This window comes from Muscardinus avellanarius (assembly GCF_963383645.1).
Source record: "Muscardinus avellanarius genome assembly, chromosome: 14".
Classification (NCBI taxonomy): Eukaryota; Metazoa; Chordata; class Mammalia; order Rodentia; family Gliridae; genus Muscardinus; species Muscardinus avellanarius.
In genome coordinates this window covers 61,301,886-61,320,464 of record NC_137800.1, presented here as the reverse complement: position 1 = coordinate 61,320,464, position 18,579 = coordinate 61,301,886, and the positions used below count along the sequence as shown (strand labels likewise).

General features: G+C 41.4%; 1 protein-coding gene across 1 annotated transcript; it reads right to left on the bottom strand.

Annotated features, from left to right (window-relative positions):
- Positions 1–539: 539 nt before the first annotated feature.
- Positions 540–15,795, bottom strand: VDAC3 (voltage dependent anion channel 3; the record flags this gene model as incomplete). Its single annotated transcript, XM_080710743.1, is given in 10 exon segments — positions 540–631; positions 1,835–1,892; positions 2,666–2,816; positions 5,421–5,648; positions 7,485–7,537; positions 9,379–9,531; positions 12,939–12,945; positions 12,947–12,993; positions 14,277–14,326; positions 15,729–15,795. Coding segments are annotated over 10 exon segments (906 nt in total).
- Between the last annotated feature and the right edge of the window lie 2,784 nt (positions 15,796–18,579).

Genomic DNA, 18,579 nt, shown 5'->3' with positions numbered 1-18,579 from the left:
ACGGCGGGAACGGCGCGGGTACTGTAGACATCCCTCAGACACATGCCCCACTCAGGAGTCTTCAAAATGATTCACACCGAATACAAAACCACCACTAGAAAGTCAGATAAACAATAATGTTTCAAGTGTGATGGGTTTATTTTATTTTACTCTGATGCAAAACCAAAGATTCCACTACAGCACAGAGACTAATATATTAAAGGTCATGAGCAGTGTGTGGGGCATGCAGGGCGTGATGTACAAACCGGAGGGCCGGGTACTGCCTTTAACAGCACACTACGCTGTTGCTGAGCACGTGTACATTAACACTGCAGAACTCAAGTGAAGTGTGGCACAAACATGACAACTCCGAGCATGCCTTCAAGAACCTCCCCCACGGTGGACGCACTCTAGACTTCAGTGTGGGAGGAGTGCAATTCTTTGGAAGAATAAAAAGTTCACACTTTTGAAATTTCACAGAAGAATTTTAAGGCCAAAACATAGTGGGTTCATTTCTCTTCACTTCCAAGAACAAATCTGATGCTTTACTCAAAACCACATTAAGCTTCCAGTTCAAACCCCAGCCCAACCTTGTGACCTCCGGCATTGAAGTTCTTCCCGTCGATTAATGCCGACAGGGTCAGCTTGACTCCTAGGGAGAAGAGACAGCTTGATCACTCGGCCGGGTCAGCATTCAGATCTAAGCTTTCTAGAAATAATGCATTGTCGACGGCATGAAGGACGGCTGAGCATAAGCTACCAAATCACACCACATGCTGGGCGTGGTGGTGCACATCTGTGATGCCGGCACTTGGGAGGCTGAGACAGGAAGATCACAGGTTCGAAGCCAGCCTCAGCAATTTAATGAAGCCCTCAGCAACTTACTGAGACCCTGTTTCCAAATAAGAAATAAAAATAAAATAAATCACCACAAAACCCATGCTCTTTTGAAACAAGGAAAGTGTGAGCACGGCAAATTTTATCTGCCATTGAAGGCTTAGAACAATAAGTGATCGACCAAACAAGGTCAGAGTGACCAAATTACACTTAGGAAAACACATAAATTCTGTTTTTGTAGTACTAGGGATCGAACCCAGTAGTGGTCTACCTCTGAACTACATTCCTATCCCTATTTTATCGTTTTATTTTGAAACAGGGACTAAGTCACTGAGGGCCTTGCTGAATTGCTGAGACTAGCCTCAAACCTGCAATCCTGCACCTCCCTAATACTGGGATTATAGGTGTGTGTTATTGCGTCCCCCAAAATATAGAAGCCCTTTTTTGTGTGTTTGGGCTGGCGATTAGAACCCAGGGGTGTTCTACCCTTGAGCTACACCCTCAGCCCTGCTTTATCTTTTTACTTTGAAAAAGGGTCTCACTAAGTTGCTTAGGGCTTTGCTATATTGCTGAGATTGACCTTAAACCTGCAATCCTCCTGTCTCAGCCTCCCAAGTACTGAGATTACAGATGTGTGCTACCACGCTCAGCAGAAATATATATGCCCTTTCTTTTTTTGGTGCTGGGGATTGAACCCAAGAGCATTCTAGCCCTGAGCTCTATCTCCAGCCCTATTTTATTTTAGTTTGAAATGAAGTCTCACTAAGTTGTGAAGAACCTCACTAAGTTAGCTGAGGCTGGCAGCAGACCCGCAATCCTCCTATCTCAGCCTCCCAAGTACTGGGATTACATGCATGGGCCAGCACACCCAGCCTATAAATCCTAAGTAGAAGGACTTGATCTGTTTTATTATCTGTCTGAATGACCAAGTGCTACAAAGTGGTCTAAATCAACCTATAGTAATCCTAGGCTGTTTTATAGGTTACCTAACCCCTCCGTTTCTAATTCCTTTACCTACCTGGTCGAAGGGTCTGAGTATAACCCAGTCCAATCAGGCTGGCATTATTTACTTTAGCCTAAGATTAAGAGATAGAACAGAAACAGAAATCAGTTACATAATATAGAAGAGTTTAATACAAACAATACTTCATACATCAGGTTTCCAAAGTTTAGATCCAATCTAGAATCACTAAAACTAAAAACTGAATAAATAGAACAACCTTTTAAGAAGTCAACAGGGCTACTAGAACAGTGGAGACTTTGAGAATGTATGCTTAAAGGTCCTGAGCAAGTTTCTTAAACATACTGTACAGCCAAACACGCCTATATACTGAAGTCTTTGAGACACAGTTAAGAACCTCTGAGAGTGCTTACAGCATCTACTCTGGTCACAGAAAGAGATCTGGGCTCACATCTTGGCACCTCCACATCCTTGACCTTGACCTTTTTAGGCCCTGGTTTCCTCATACGTGAATCCAGTTAAGGATACTCTGCTCACCACACAGAGTAACTGAGATAACACACATAAAGCCAAGCATGACCCCTGAAATCCAAGAACTTGTTTACTGTGGTTATTAATAAGAATTATGAGTAGCAAAAGCAACTAAGCCAATCCTATGAATTTACAGATAAGAAGCTGATAGGGCCAAAGAGAAAAAATGACTTCAGAAAGTCAGACAAGTGCCTCAGAGAGGAGGCGCTGAAACTAGAACTCACATTTCCTACTTTGGGCCTAATAATCTTTTCACTACACAATAAGCTAGCTCATCGAGGTTAATAAACAGGCAAACTGCAACCACATGAACAACAGCCATTTACAACTAGCTCCAATCTGGCAGCACATTCTTACAGACAGAGAAGTTCTGCAATCCAGCTTGTATTTAGCAGCGATGCCAAACCGGGTGTTATTACTGCCGGCCGTCCATGCGAGGTTTATTGACGTTTCGATCTTCTCGTTGACTTTCTGGTAAATAGAGCCTCCAAACTCAGTGCCATCATTCCTGTTCTCATAGCACAGGAAAAAGTCATACACTCAGTAGTTTGAAGCACTCACTGTTATGATGTAGTAACAAATTCTAAACTACCTAAATATGGATTTAATTTTGCAACTACAAGTTTCTGCAAATTTCTAGCAAAAGTAAAAATTTAAAAATCAGCTGTGCAGTTTATAGCCATCTAATTAAAACACAGTAACACTGGATTCATTTTATGGCCCTTCTACATGATGTAAGTTTCTTAGGCCCAATTCAGTTAGGCACAAAGAAAGACACCTAAGGTAAATATGACCTTTAGAGTATTGATAAAATTTAGAAACTTCATAGTAGAGTTCAATAAAGATTCTGAAGCCAGGTATGGTGGCGCACGCTTGTAATCCCAGCATTTGGGAGGCCGAGACAGGAGGATTTTGGTTTGTGGCCAGCCTCAGCTACTTACTAAGGCAACTCAGTTAGACCCTGTTTCAAAATAAAGAATAAAAAATAGGGCTGGGGGAGCTGGGTGTGGTGGCAAACACTTGTAATCCCAGAACTTGGGAAACAGACAGGAAGATCGAGGTTTGAGGACAGCCTCAGCTAGTGAGGCCCTTTGCAACTCAGTGAGACTGTTTCAAAATAAAAAATAAAAAGTAGGGCTAGGGAATATATTGGAGATAGAATGCCCCTGGGTTCCATTCCTAGTACTGGAAAAAAAAAAAAAATAGGGCTGGGTATGTGTAGCTCAGAGGTAGAATGCCACTGGGTTCCATCCCCAAGTACAGCAAAAAATAAATAAAATAAAATAAAGATTCTAGCCTGGCATGGTGGCTCACTCTTATAATCCCAGCATTCGGAGGCAGAGACTGGAAGATCACAGTTTGCAGACAGCCTCATCTACTTAGTGAGGCCCTTCACAAGTCAGTGAGACCATTTCTAAAAAGAAGAAAAAATAGGACCGGGGATGTAGGTTGGAGGTAGAATATCCCTAAAACAAACAAACAAACAAAAAAAAGGCAGAAGTAGAAGAATAAAGAATAAAGCCAACTCTGAATTTTATTTAAACACAGATATCTCTGGGGTAAAACAAAAATAAAAACCCTCCTTACAGTACCAAAAGGACACTGCTCCAAAGAGGTACCTCAATTATTGCTTTAAAACATTTGAGAGTCCTTGAGTTTTCATGGTTTTCTGATAAATGATGTTTCATTTCTTTTTTTTTTCTTGGTGGTACTGGGAATTGAACTCAGGGGCATTCTTCCTCCACGCTACACCCACAGCCCCATATTTTATTCTTTATTTTGAAACAGGGTCTCACTAAGTTGCGGAGGGCCTCGCTAAGTAGCTGAGGCTGGCCGCAAACCCGCGATCCTCTTGTCTCAGTCTCCCAAGTCCTGGGATTACAAGCGTGCGCCACCACACCCAGCACTGTTGTTTCACTTCGATACCTTTGTCCGGACCACTGCGTGACTTTGTCTAGCCATCTGAAGTGAGTCAGAGCACTCGGTAGAGAGCAACCTGCAGCACTTAGAGCTCCTCACTTTACTTTTGCTTCCTGGCACAGAAGCAGCGTCAAGTCAGCGAAGACATAAAATACAACTTAAGCCATGTGTGGTGGCACATGCTTGTAATCCCAATACTTAGGAGGCTGAGACAGGAGGATCACAGGTTTGCAGCCAGCCTCAACTACTTAGAGGCCCTCTGCAACTTAGTGGGACCATATTTCAAAATAAAGAATAAAAATTAGGGCTGAGGGTATAGCTTGGAGGTAGAATGTCCCTGGGTTCCATCCCTAGCACCATAACAAGAACAACAACAACAACAACAACAACAACAACAACAACAACAACAACAACAACAACAACGTTCAGATTCATTCAGCCAACCATGTGCAGCCCACAAAGCTAAATCCCAGAACAGCTTGGAGGCCTTCTATTTGTTTCTGAATGCAACAGGAGAAACAGTTCTGAACAAGGATATCTGAAAACCTCCACACAATTACTAGGGAGGCATCAAATAATTTGATGGGTTTTTTTGTTTGTTTTTTTTTTTTTTTACAGTACTGGGGATGGAACCCAGGGATATTCTACTTCCAAGCTACAACCCCAGCCCTATTTTTTATTCTTTATTTTGAAACAGGGTCTCACTAAACTACAGAGGGTCTGAGCAGCTGAGGCTGTCCATGAACCTGAATCCTCCTGTCTCAGCCTCCCAAGTCCTGGGATTACAAGCGTGCACCACCATGCCCGGCTTCGGTGGATGTTAATGATCCAAACAGACCTGCTTTCAGATGAGGCCAAGATATGGTAAGGAGGGCAGCAGTCTCCTCAGAAGACCCTTTACCATGGAGTTACGTAATCCAGGCTCTGGCCTGTCTCCATTCCAGTGCTGCTTCTAGATTCTAGAGCTCCCTCAAGAATGGAGTGGAGGGGGAGAGGCCAGTACCAGCTGGCAGCACAGTGATTGCACCGAGTGCACCAGCCTCCTGACAAGGTCTTGCTGACCAGGAGAACACCACCCTGGCATAACCACCAAGGCACCACAGTCATTTTCAATCCTACTGACATACTAACAACTGCCATCTTTCAGGTGGACTGCACTGGCACTAAAAAAGAAATGAATTCAAATACTCACACATGAGTATGCAGCTGGAAGTCTGCAGCCTTGTAACCTAGGGCGAAATTATTCTGAGACAGTTTGGATTTAGCTGTGTCAAAACTCATCTGATAGCCAGCGAGCCAACCTTCAAAGGCCAACACAGCCCAGCCATATATGGTTGGTCCAGAGAAATCTATATCAACATTACTGCCAACACTGAAACAATCCCGTTTATAGGAGGCCTTCAATTTCCCACTCTTCTTTCTGTAAGAAACAAACAAACAACAGCACAATGAAAACAGCATGAACTTCTATTATTGTTCAGGAATTTTCAAAGATAAGACCCTCACCCTCCCCCAATGCAAACATTGCTTTGGTAGATGGTATACATATGATACAAATATTTCAATAATTTAGTTCTACAAATACAAATTTGTTAAGATTAGAAATGTGTATATTGGGCCGGGCGTGGTGGCGCACGCTTGTAATCCCCGTGCTTGGGAGGCAGAGACAGGAGGATCACACAGGTTCGAAGCCAGCTGTACACGCTGGCTTAGGAGACCCTGTTTCCAAATAAAAATGTAAAAATAGGTCTGGGAATGTAGCCCGAAGGTAGAAGGGCTTCCAGGAACCCCAGTACCACAAAAAAAAAAAAAAAAGTGTATATTATTGATTCCTCACTATAAGTTCAAAATAGGGTACTTTATGATTAATTTAATAAGGACATGAACAAAACTTCTTATAAAGAAAAGGTTGGTAAAAGTACAAGATTACGGTTAGATAAGAAAATTAAGATCTGATATTCTACTACACAACAGGATCACTACAGATAAAGATAATATTCTATACCTTTCAAAAAGGCTAGAAGAAGCCTGGCGTGCTGGCACACGCTTATAAAACCAGCATTCGGGTGGCTGAGACAGAAGGATCACGGTTCGTGGACAGCTTCAGCTACTTAGTGAGGTCCCTTGCAACTCAGTGAGCCCTGTTTTAAAATAAAAAATAAAAAATAGGGGTGGGGTGAGGCTCTCAGCAACTTAGTGAGACCCTGTTTCCAAATAAAGTATAAAATAGGTCTGGGAAGATAGCCCGGAGGTAGAAAAGCCCCTGGGTTCCACCCCCAGTACCAATAAATAAATAAATAAATAAATAAATAAATAAATAAATGAAACCACATCTCTTTAAATGTTTGCAAATGCCACAAAAAGCAATACTCAACATGAAGTGAAGTATATTTTTGAAGACAAATACTGAATACACAAAATCAGCTCTTAATAGTCTTGTCCTGCTGCAAGTCTTTTTTGAGACTATTAGTCCTAAAGTTAATAAAGATGTGACCTACAGTCACAATTTCAGAATAAATTCCACTTTGCATTCACCTAGTAGCTTTGTCCTTCAGATAGCAAGGACCCAACTCAGGCATATAGGAAATGGCACAATCCTCATTTTTACATGAGGAATCTGAGGCCAAGAGGCTGGTGGATTTACAAAGGATGAGAAATCATGTTGACAACATAATATTCATTATGGTGTTTTACACCCTTTAAGAAATTAACTTCTAAGCAGAATACCATGTCCACTGCCGGGCGTGGTGGGCACGCTTGTAATCCCCACGCTTGGGAGGCGGAGACAGGAGGATCGTGCAGGTTCGAAGCCAGCCGTGGTGTCTTAAGAGACCCTGTTTCCAAATAAAAAAATATAAAATAGGTCTGGGAGTGTAGCCCAGAGGTAGAAGGGCTTCCAGGAACCTCAGTACCACCAAAAAAAAAAAAAAAAAATTCCATGTCCACCAAACTTTGGAAATATATAAGACAGATATATGGCCTCAGATTCTTCCAAATCCTAAGGCTTTTCTACAATGTGCCTCTCCGTAACAGATTTACAATTTTTTGTTGATCTGTTCAATTTTCAAGTGGAAATGTCAAAGACAGGCAAGGGGGGAAGTCTTCCTTTATCTTTACATACACGAGGTCTTCAATACTCTCAGTAGCAACCTAGCAACCTCTTGATTTCTTCCTGCCTCTAAACGTTTCATTATAACTCCCTTCTCAAGCTGTAAGGTTTCAAAAACAATTCAGAAAATAGGGTTTGAATAATTACCCTGTGTTCGGTACAAATATGGTATCAAGAGTCAGTTTCAACCCTTCAGCCAACTGAAAAACAAAGATTTTTAATAATTAGTATTTTTCAATGGTTTATCTGACTCAAAGAACCAATTCTAAAGTTTCCTCTAACTTCTTTAATGAAAAAAAATTAAAGAAAACTAGATAATAAATTAACTCCCCATCCTTCCCTGCCCCCTACCCTTCTCTCCATCAACACCAATCATCCTTATGGTTCACCCACCAAAAAATAGGTTCTAAACGCCAGGCATAGTGAGGCGCACACCTGTAATCCCCGTACTTGGGACGCGGAGATAGGAGGATCGTGCAGGTTCAAAGCCAACCTCTGCTACTTGTGAGGTTCTCAGCAACTTAGTGAAACCCTGTTTCCAAATAAAAATAAAAAATAGGTCTAGGAGTGCAGCCCGGAGGTAGAATGTCCCTGGGTTCAATCCCCAGTACCAAAATAAATAAATAAAGAATGGGGGTGTAGCTTGAAGTAGAACACCCCTAGGTTCATTCCCTAGTAACACACACACATATGGTGGGCAGCAGGCACCTTGTAGTACCAGCTACCTGGGGAGGCTGCGGGAGGAGGAGCCCTTAAGCCCAGGAGTTTGAGGTCAGCCTGGAAATATAGTGAAACCCCACCCAATCTCAAAAAAAAAAAAAAGGGTTAAAATGTATATAGGCCAAGCTGGGTGTGGTGGCACATGCTTGTAATCCCAGTATTCGGGAGGTTGAGACAGGAGGATCACAGTTCACAGACAGCCTCAGATACTACTTAGTGAGATCCTGTTTCAAAATAAAGACTAAAAAAAATAGGGCTGGGGGTATAGCTTGAGGTAGAATACCCTCGGGTTCTATTCCCAGTATTGCAAAAAAAAAAAAAAAAAAAAGTATAGACCAGCCAGGCACGGTGGCACACGCTTGTAATCCCAGTATTCGGGAGGCTGAGACAGGAGGACCACAGTTCAATGAGACCCTCTTTCTCTCTCTCTTTTTTTTTAAAGGTCTGGGGATGAAACCCAGGGCCATTCAACCTCCAAGCAACACCTCCTGCCTTGTCTTTTATTCTTTATTTTGAAACAGGGTCTCACTAAGTTGCAGAGGGCCTAAGAAGCTGAGGCTGTCCACAAACCATGATCCTCCTGTCTCAGCCTCCCGAATGCTGGGATTACAAGCATGTGCCACAACGCCTGGCAAGGTCCTGTTTCAAAATAAAGAATAAAAAATAGGGCTGGGGTTGTAGTTCAGAGGTAGAATGCCCCTGGGTTCCATCCCCAGTACCACAAAACACACACACACACACACACACACACACACACAAGCCAAATTCTATTATAGCAGTATAAAAACAAAAGAATTCAAGCAAAACAAAATAATGTTGCTATTCCCTTGAAACTGTAATAAAATAATCTGCCACTTATCAAGCCAACTTAAGTTATTTACCCAGTTGCACCTGTCACAATCTACATAGAGATACACCTTCAAAAAACAGTGCCCTGCACACAGTGAGCACTGGACAAGTATCTGCTGATAGGTTTTCTCCTTAAAAACATTACAGAATTTTAGAAACATTTTCTGTGGAACCAACTTTGCAATGATAACCTAACTTGCTAAATTACTGAGAATTGTCTGTTCTACTCAGGAGAGGTACAGCTATGAAAGAGAATAAACAGAAATGGTCAGAAAAGATGTGATGTGAAGCAGAAGACTCACCAACAAGGCCTTGTTTTATAGAAACAGGGGACACACCAAAAAAAGAGCCACACTCCCAGGAAAAGCAAGCAGCTACGACACAAACTGTAAACCCGGATTCAGATAGTCCTGGAGGTTTGCTCCTCAACGTGCGAGAGAAATGGAACCTACAAATAACTTCTGACGCTTACCTTATTCTCCAAAGAGATTTCTGTCCCGAGAGTATTGTCTGTGTTCCATTTTTGGGTAAAGGTAAGCCCATAGTTACAGACCTTATATTTGGTCTCTAGATTGCCTGATGCTTTCCCTGTATCAGTATAAGCATGACCAGAAGTAGAAAATTCCTGGTAAACAAAAATAATTATTTTGAAATTATTTCATCAAATAAAGAACATTCATTTCAGAGAGCAGTGTTCAATGCTTTAGAAGCCAACACAATTTATTTTTTGCCCCAGCCCTACCCTGCAGCAGCTTATTTCCTGTTCTCCTTGTTTCCCCTTACCTCTAAACAGTATGACCAGCCCAGCATTTGGGAGGCTGAGACCAGAGGATCACAGTTTGCGGCCAGCCCAGCTACTTAGTGAGGCCCTTTGCAACTCGGTGAGACCTTGTTTCAAAATAAAGAATAAAAAATAGGGCTGGGTTCCATCCCCAGTACTACCAAATAAATATTATATACATATATATACACACAACATTATTCCACTTTTTTTTTTTTTTTTTTTTTTGGCGGTACTGGGGTTCCTGGAAGCCTTTCTATCTCCAGGCTACACTTCCAGACCTATTTTATATATTTTTTTATTTGGAAACAGGGTCTCTTAAGCCAGCGAGGCTGGCTCCGAACCAGCGCGATCCTCCTGTCTCCGCCTCCCAAGCGCAGGGATTACAAGTGTGCGCCACCACGCCCAGCCTTCCACCTTTCTTATTGACAGTTGTTATATAGTCTCTTCTAAATACACATCTTAAATTCCCTCCTTCAAAAGAAAAATATCTTTACTAAAAGTGAATGCCTTCACTAAAAAGACAAAAATACTGACTTTTTAAAATCTTTTTATATTGGGGATTAAGCTCAGGAGCATTCTACCTCCAAGCTACACCCCAGCCCTTTTATATTTTGAAACAGGATATCACTGAAAGTTGCTGAGGGTCTAAGTTGCTGAGGCTGGCCTCAAACCTGTGATCTTCCTGTCTCAGCCTCCCAAATACAAGTACATGCCACCATGCCCATCCAGAAAATATTGAATCTTAAACATTTTCTTTTCATACTCTAAAAATGATTACCAATTCTCTGTAATACCTTTCAGACTTTGTGTGTGTGTGTGGGGGGGGGGGGATGCCAGGGATGGAACCCAGAGGCTGTCTACCTTTGGGCTACTCTCCCAGACCTATTTTGTATTTTATTTGGAAACAGGGTCTCACTAAGGTGCTGAGACCCTCACTAAGTAGCTGAGGCTGGCTTCGAACCTGTGCGATCCTCCTGTCTCCGCCTCCCAAGTGCTGGGATCACAAGTGTGCGCTTACCACACCTGGCTAACTTTCAGACTATTAGTTTAGAGATCCTTTAAAACCCCCAAACAGGCCAGGCATAGTGGCATATACCTGTGAACCCAGTACTTGGGAGACTGAGAGAGGAGGCTTGCAGGTTCAAGGCAAGCCTCTGCAACTTAGCAAGGCCTTCCATGCTTAGTGAGACCTATTTAAAAAATAATAATAATAAAGCCAGGGCTATAGAACAGTGATATCATGTCCCTGGGCTCAATCCCTAGTCCTATCAAAACAAAAATAAAAACAATATCCTGCCCTCTGTATGTGTGTGTGTGTGGGGGGGGGGGGTTTGCTGGGGACTGAACTCGGGCCATTCTCTCCCTCTGAGATATACCCCCAACCCTATTTTCTTAATTTGGTAATAGTGTCTTGCTAAGTTGCTGAGAGCCTCACTAAGTTCCTGAGGTTGGCTTCAAACCTGCAATCCTCCTGACTCAGCCTCCCACGTGCTGGGATTACAGGCATGTGCCTCCACGCCCAGCTTCCTTCCCTCTTTTCATAGGGTCAATACTTTTTTTGGTGGTGAGGGGGTGGTGGTGGCGGTGGTTGCGGTGAGAACTAAACCCAGGGTCTTGTGCATGCTAGGCAAGCTCTCTACCACCAAGCTAAACCCCAGCCTATTACTTTTTAAAATAATGCACTTTTATAGTCAGGCATGGTAGCACACACCTATAATCCTAGTACTAGGGAAGCTGAAATAGGAGGATTGCAGGTAGGAGGCCAGCCCTGGCAACTCAGCAAGACACTGCTTCAAAATAACAAAATAGAGCTGGGCGTATAACTCAGAGGTAGAATACCCCTGGGTTCAATTTCCAGTACCACAAAATGAAAATGTTTTATTGTAGAAAAACACATTTAACATAAAATTTACCATTTTAACAATTTTGAAGTATATAGTGAAGGCATTATGTATAGTCTCATTGTTATGAAAACACTGCTGTTTGTCTATAAAACTTTCAACATAAATAATTTTAATATTTGAAATTACCCATTTTTCACAATAGAATGTTATACTGTATCCCTCTCTCCTCCTCCTCCATCCTTGTCTAAGTGCTTTCTGCCAAAGAGCTACTAGGAATGCTCTAAATAGACCCTCCTCCCACCTTTAGTGTCCTTTTGGTCATATGACAATAAGCGATTAGAAATAGACATCCTTCTGGGGAAGCACACAGTCCACACCTGTCACTGACAATCTATGAACTGTCATGTAAAAACATTCTGATTGGTCCTGTTTGCAAGGAGCATTTCTGGGCTCCTGCCAACAGTATAAAGGCTGCCAACCCCGAGTTCTGTGTCACTATCTGCAATATGAAGCCTCCCTCTAACAAATACCCTGCCCCCAACCCAAGTCCACAGCGGATGAAACAAGTGGCAAACTATGATCTGTTTATCAACACCACACAGAAAGCTTTCAAAGTGAGTATCGCGCTGCACATTTAGGGAAGGGCCTCAGTAAAAAATGATAAAACATTGGCCATATTTAACAGTTCAAGTAATTCTTTAATGTGACAATTGCTTGCTTTTAGTATCTCCAACTACCAAGTGTTTTATTTTTTACATTTACCTTTCACAAACTCGAAAGCACAACAAATGTAAATCTTTTTTTTTTTTTTTTTGAGGTACTTTGGATGGAACCCAGGTGTAGATGGAACCTCTGAGCTACACCCCAGCCCTAATTTTTATTCTTTATTTTGAAACAAGGTCTCACTAAGTTGCAGAGGGCCTCACTAAGTAGCGGAGGCTGGCTGCAAACTATGATCCTCCTGTCTCAGCCTCCCAAGTTCTGGGATTACAAGCGTGCGCCACCACACCTGACTAGCCAATGTAAATCGTAATCTTGGGGTTAGGAAAAACTTTATTCACAAAATTAAGGGGTTGGAGTGGTCTACATGCCTTTGTTATTATCACACCCTTTCCTAGTCTGATGCTCTATCAAGAAACTAAAATGCCAGGGCACAAACCTCAAAGAGAAGCTAGTACTGTTCTAAGTTAAATTCCAGGAGCACAGTTCTTCGGGTTTTGTCTAACGTCATGATTAGGTCATGTAAGTGAAAAGTACATTAAAACATGCATACATCTACCACTCTACATTAAATGCTGGTAAGGACTAATGTGTTACTGTTAAATGGACGGTGTGTGATGAAAACACCAAGATACTATCTAAGAAATGTGCGTCAGTGGATGAAATGTGTTCTACATCAATCCAGAGACTAAAAGCAACCATAAAAACATGCACATGGATGGGCTTTTTCTCTTACCATCTGAATGAACAAAACCACACCACAGCAGCGTGAAAGGGGAGAGAAATTTTAATTGATGATTTCCACAACATAAACATAACTTGCACAGAATGTGAAACCTAACAGTTTTTCTATTTTAATATACAATATACCCATGTTAGTAAGGCAGATGCATATGTATATTTATTTATGCTAGGGAAACAATGATAGTGACATATCAAGGTTATACAGAATACAAAATATCATAGAAATTCCACATAGCTTTTGTCCTAATTAAATCATTATTTCCAGAAATAAAATTTGTATAGGTTTAAATAGGTAAATACCAATAAAAGAAGCCAATGAGAAATCAGAGAAAGAGGAGAATGAAAAGTTAATTTATGTGCTATAATTTACTGAACAGAAGCTCTGATTAATGATGCTTTAAAAATACGTCAGTACATATTTTTAATACATTATTCTTCTGGTAAAAAAAAAAAAAAAGAAGCTGGTCATGATGGTACAAGCCATAATCCCAGCAATGGGTAGCTGAGACAGGAGGATCATAGATTTAAGGCCAGCCTCAGCAACTTAGCCAGATTCTGTTTCAAAACAAAATATAAAAAGGGCTGGGGGTGTAGTTTGGAGGTAGAATGCCTATGGCTTTGATCTTCAGAACTGGGGGAAAAAAAAAAAAAAGAAAGAAAGAAAGTTGGGGCTGGGGATATAGCTCAGAGAGTATAGTTCTTGCTTAACCTCTTGCAGAGCCCTCAAATGAATCCCCAGCACCACCAAAAAAATAAAATAAAAAAGAGATACTGGAAGTTAAGAGCATCAGTATGAACTGTAAAATTAAACTACATGTAGAAAATTATGCATACATGTAGAAATACCTCTTATTTTTATATTTTAAGTAATTATAAAGGGCAGAGGTTAAAATTAGTTTTTGTAGAAAGGCAATAAAACTTACACAAATCCATATATATAAAATCGAAGTTAAGTTCATGTCCACATATATTCATGAAAGCAACAAGACATGACAGGCTCAACAGTACATATTCTCTGTCTTCTAAGAGTAAGATACAGAGTACTTTAATTGTGACAGACACAAAAGGTCTCCCCCCAAATTCAACCCAATCACCTATAGGTTTCACTGGCTGAGTTAATAGTCTCACTAAAATAGGACAGTCGGGCACAGCTGTAGGGAAGACAGCATAGTACCAAAGTACAGTGTGTCACCTAACTACACTAACAATGACTTTTAAATAAGTTCCTTAAGTAAAGTTATTTATGTGACATCTATTCAAAGTATGTCAGGTACTTACCACTCCACTACAAGACTTGGTTCTCAGGTCTATTTTGACCATGCCAAACCCTAGACACACAAGCAAAAACAAAGTAATGCACAAAATGTGACATCTGCTCCCGTTTCTTCAACTCAGAAATTATGACAATAGTACAAAATGCCTTCCATAAGGAAAAATCATGGTATTCATTATCAGGTAAGAGTTCCACAAGAAACTGAATTATAATGAAATAATAATTTTGAAGCCCTCAAAATAAAGACATACTTTTAAAATGTATATTAAAGAACAAATGAAAAGAATATTTACTATTCCAAACACCAAAATTAATAGAAAACATTATGCTGATATATACAAGGCTGAAATACATAGTTAACATTACTAGTAAGAAAAAATTAAGTCTACAGCACAAAAAATTAAAAACTAATTTATTTTTTGTGTGTGTGTGTGGGGGGGGGGTCTGGGGATGGAACCCAGGGGCATTCGACCTCCGAGCTATACCCCCTTACCTATTTTTTTATTCTTTATTTTGAAACCAGGTCTAACTGAGTTGCAGAGGGCCTCACTAAGTAGCTGAGGCTGTCTGCGAACCGCGATCCTCTGGTCTCAGCCTCCTGAATGCTGGGATTACAAGCGGGCGCCACCATGCCCGGCTAAATTTTAAAAACCTATAAATAAGCCAAGTAACCCCAGAACTTGGGAGGCTTAGACAGGAGGATCATAGGTTTGTGGACAGCTTCAGCAACTTACTAAAGCCCACTGCACTTAGTAAGACTCTGTTTCAAAATAAAAAATATAATAGAGATGGAGGTGTATCTCAGAGGTAGAATGCCCCTGGGTTCAATCCTCAATACCACAAAGAACAAAAACAACAACCATTAAAAAAAAAAAACCCACTAAAAATAAATGTCTACTTGGACTTGGAGAGTATACGTTACTCTGAAGAAGTCAAAAGTTGTGTCTTCAGCCGGGTGCAGTGGCACACAGCTGTAATCCTAGTACCTGGAGGCTGACTGGAGAATCATGGGTTGGAAGCCAGCCTCAACAACCTAGAGTGACCCTGTTTCAAAATAAAAAAAAATATATAACATAGGGCTGGGAGTGTAGCTCAGAGGTAAAATGCCCCTGGGTTCAATTCCTGGTATAAAAAAAAAAAGTGTGTCTTTTATTAAAAAAAAAAAATTATTTAGAAAAAGGAGAAGTAGTCTCCAGAGCTAGCCAAAAGAGACATAAATATTAAAGGTATAGTCTGTTTTATACTGCGGATAATAGTATGTACACACACACACCGACACACTGCTTTTAATGTCTATAAAGGACTCTAACTCTAAAGAATAAAATCTAATAGTCTGTTAATAATTTTACCCTTAAGGCCCGTGAAGTAGATTAACGTTAACTTACTCTTACATTACACACAGTAGGCATTCAACACTCACCCATTCCCAAGCCTGGAAATTACAGTAGCATACTTACCATATCCCTTGTTGAAGACATCCTTGGCAGCCTTTCCTAGGTCACAGTAAGTCGGTGTGTTACACATATCTTAAAAAGAAAAATGTGGACAAAGGAATAACCATTTAGAACCCATAGTTCTTCCACTCCCACCCCGTGAGGGATACAGTTTTTCTCCCTCTGCATCACTGTTCGTAAGTGACTGCAATCTAAGTTAAGACAAAGCATCTTGCTCCTTTAGAAAGGTCTCCAGAACACTGGTAAACAAAAGGCTTTTCTCATGAGAGCCACAGAGGCCATTTTTCTGACTACATTTCAAAGAGAAGAAAGTTCTCACAGGCTGAAGGAGTTGCTTTGTTAAACTAGATTTCTTAGAAAAAATATGCAAAACTTACTCTAGAAAAACCTTTCTGGGACTATTACACAACCAAAGAACGGTGTAAGGCAACAAGGTAAATTTTCTAAGGAACTGCACAATATATGCAATTAAAATCCTCAGGGTTGGGGCTAGAGGTGTAGATCTGGTAAAGTACATGTGCAAGGCCCTCCGTTCAATCCCCAGCACCACAAAAAAAAAAAAAAGGAAAAACTCCTCAGGAGGAACATTTTGCCTCTCTGAAATTTAGTTCTTAAAATAAGAATTAGCATATCAATTGACATATATTCATCAAGAACACGGTTTCTCTCAAAGCTCCTCTTAAAATTGTTATATTTTACCATTAACAAGAAATGCAATAAATTCTACCTGCAGTAATCTGCTTATCAAAAATTGGTGTAAACCGGGCGTGGTGGTGCACGCTTGTAATCCCAGTGCTTGGGAGGCAGAGACAGGAGGATCGCACAAGTTCAAAGTCAGCTGTTCTGGCTTAAGAGACCCTGTTTCCAAAAATAAAATAGGTCTGAGAGTGTAGACCGGAGGTAGAAGGGCTTCCAGGAACCGCAGTACCACCCAAAAAAAAAAAAAAAAAAAAAAATTGGCGTAAAGCTGGGCATGGTGGCGCACAGTTGTAATCCCAGTGCTTGGGAGGCGGAGACAGGAGGATCGCTATGGTTCGAAGCCAGCAGCGCTGGCTTAAAAAACCCTGTTTCCAAATAAAAAGTATAACATAGGTCTGGGAGTGTTGCCCGGAGGTAGAAGAGCTTCCAGGAACCCCAGTACCACCAAAAAAAAAAAAAAAAAAAAAAAAAAAAATTGGTGTAAAGTCTGAAGTTAAGACCTTTAAAAACCCAAGGTACATTGAGACTTTACATCTTGCCTAATCATTAATCATCCAGACTTCTATGGCCACTATCAAACTCTCCAAAGCGATCAACACTGCAGAATATAACATTCCTTTGCCCTCTTTCTATAATGGAAGCTCTTTTCCTGCAGCAGGTTCTGTTGTGTCCCTCCTGAAGACTCAAAAGCCATGTCTAACCAGTTACAGAACCACCATTTACTAGGCCAGAAAAAATCCAGAGTACCACTAGCCCTTACCATTACTATGCCTGGACCATCTAGATGTCCAAGCTAGTCATTTAAATAAACTATATTTAGTCTAGTACTCAACCTGGACTTCTGCTAAGTTTCGGCCTATACCATCACACTTGAACATAAACCTAAGAAGTACTTCTTAGTTGTGAATTCATTTAAAGTGTGCTGCTTAACCTAAACCTGCAAAATATGACACACTCCATGATATAAAGTTAAGAGGGGACTGGGTATTGTGGCACTCATCTAGAATCCCAGTACTTGGGAGGCTGAGAGTCGGATCACAGGTTGGAGGCCAACCTCAGCAACTCAGCAAAACTTTCAACAACTAAGGGAGACCCTGTTTCAAAATAAAAAATTTAAAGGGTGTGTGCTGGGGGGTGGTGGGGGTAAGCTCAGGTAGTATGCCCTGGATCCAATCCCTAGTACAAAAAGAAAGTTAAGAAAAAATTACAATGCAAATATTATACATAAAGTTAAGGGGAAAGTGGGCTGGGAATTTAGCTCAGTGGTGGACTGAGTGGCCTAGCATGAGCCAGGCTCAGCACCACAAAAAAGAGGAAGGGATACCATAAAGGTCAAAGAGTGGTACAGATGCACTAATCCAAACCATAATAACCTTTACTTTCTAAGCTACAGGGTTCACTTCCAGAGCAACGATTTTACAATTCAATCTCTTATACTCAAATGATCAGTTCTTGACTTTTTACGAATTCCCAACTCCAAAATGATATTCTTTATAACACCTGACACTGGTATCTGCTGAAATTATGCCAGAAGTCTGTAACTGGGAAGGCAAGTATAGAAATGCAGGCATTATGTATTCAAATAGAAAAGCTTTGTCTTATCGTCTAGTTTTTCATATTGGCAAGAGAAAAAGATAAACTAAAATGTTCAGAAGCACTCACATACACAGTAGGTACTAATTACCATCTTTGAGAGTTTTGTTTTATTACTTTTTCAACACCAGGACCAGATCCTTTGCAAGAGTCGAATAAGTTTAATCTTATTTTCCAGGCCCAGGGTTCTGTTGGGAAATGCATCGCCGGTATGATCAAGCAAAAATCGAGACGACACGGCGGTTTCACGTGAGCGGGGTGTAAAGCTACAGCCGCACGTCTCTCTCGGCGCTACAAAACGCACTTCTGGCTGGTAGACGTGCACCACGGCGGAGCGATGCAGCCCGGGGGTGGGGTCCACTCGACACCGCTTCCCACTAACTTGTCATCGCAGAGACGCTCCTTTTGTCCCCGGGTTTTGCTTTCTACGCTGCACGCCCAGCGCCCCGGGGCGGGCCCGGCGGGGGAGGGCGCGGCGCGCGGCCCGCAGCTTGACACCTGGCGGCGCGCGGGCGGCGGCGGCGGCGGCGGCTCCCTCGGCGGCGGCCGGCAGGTCCCGCAG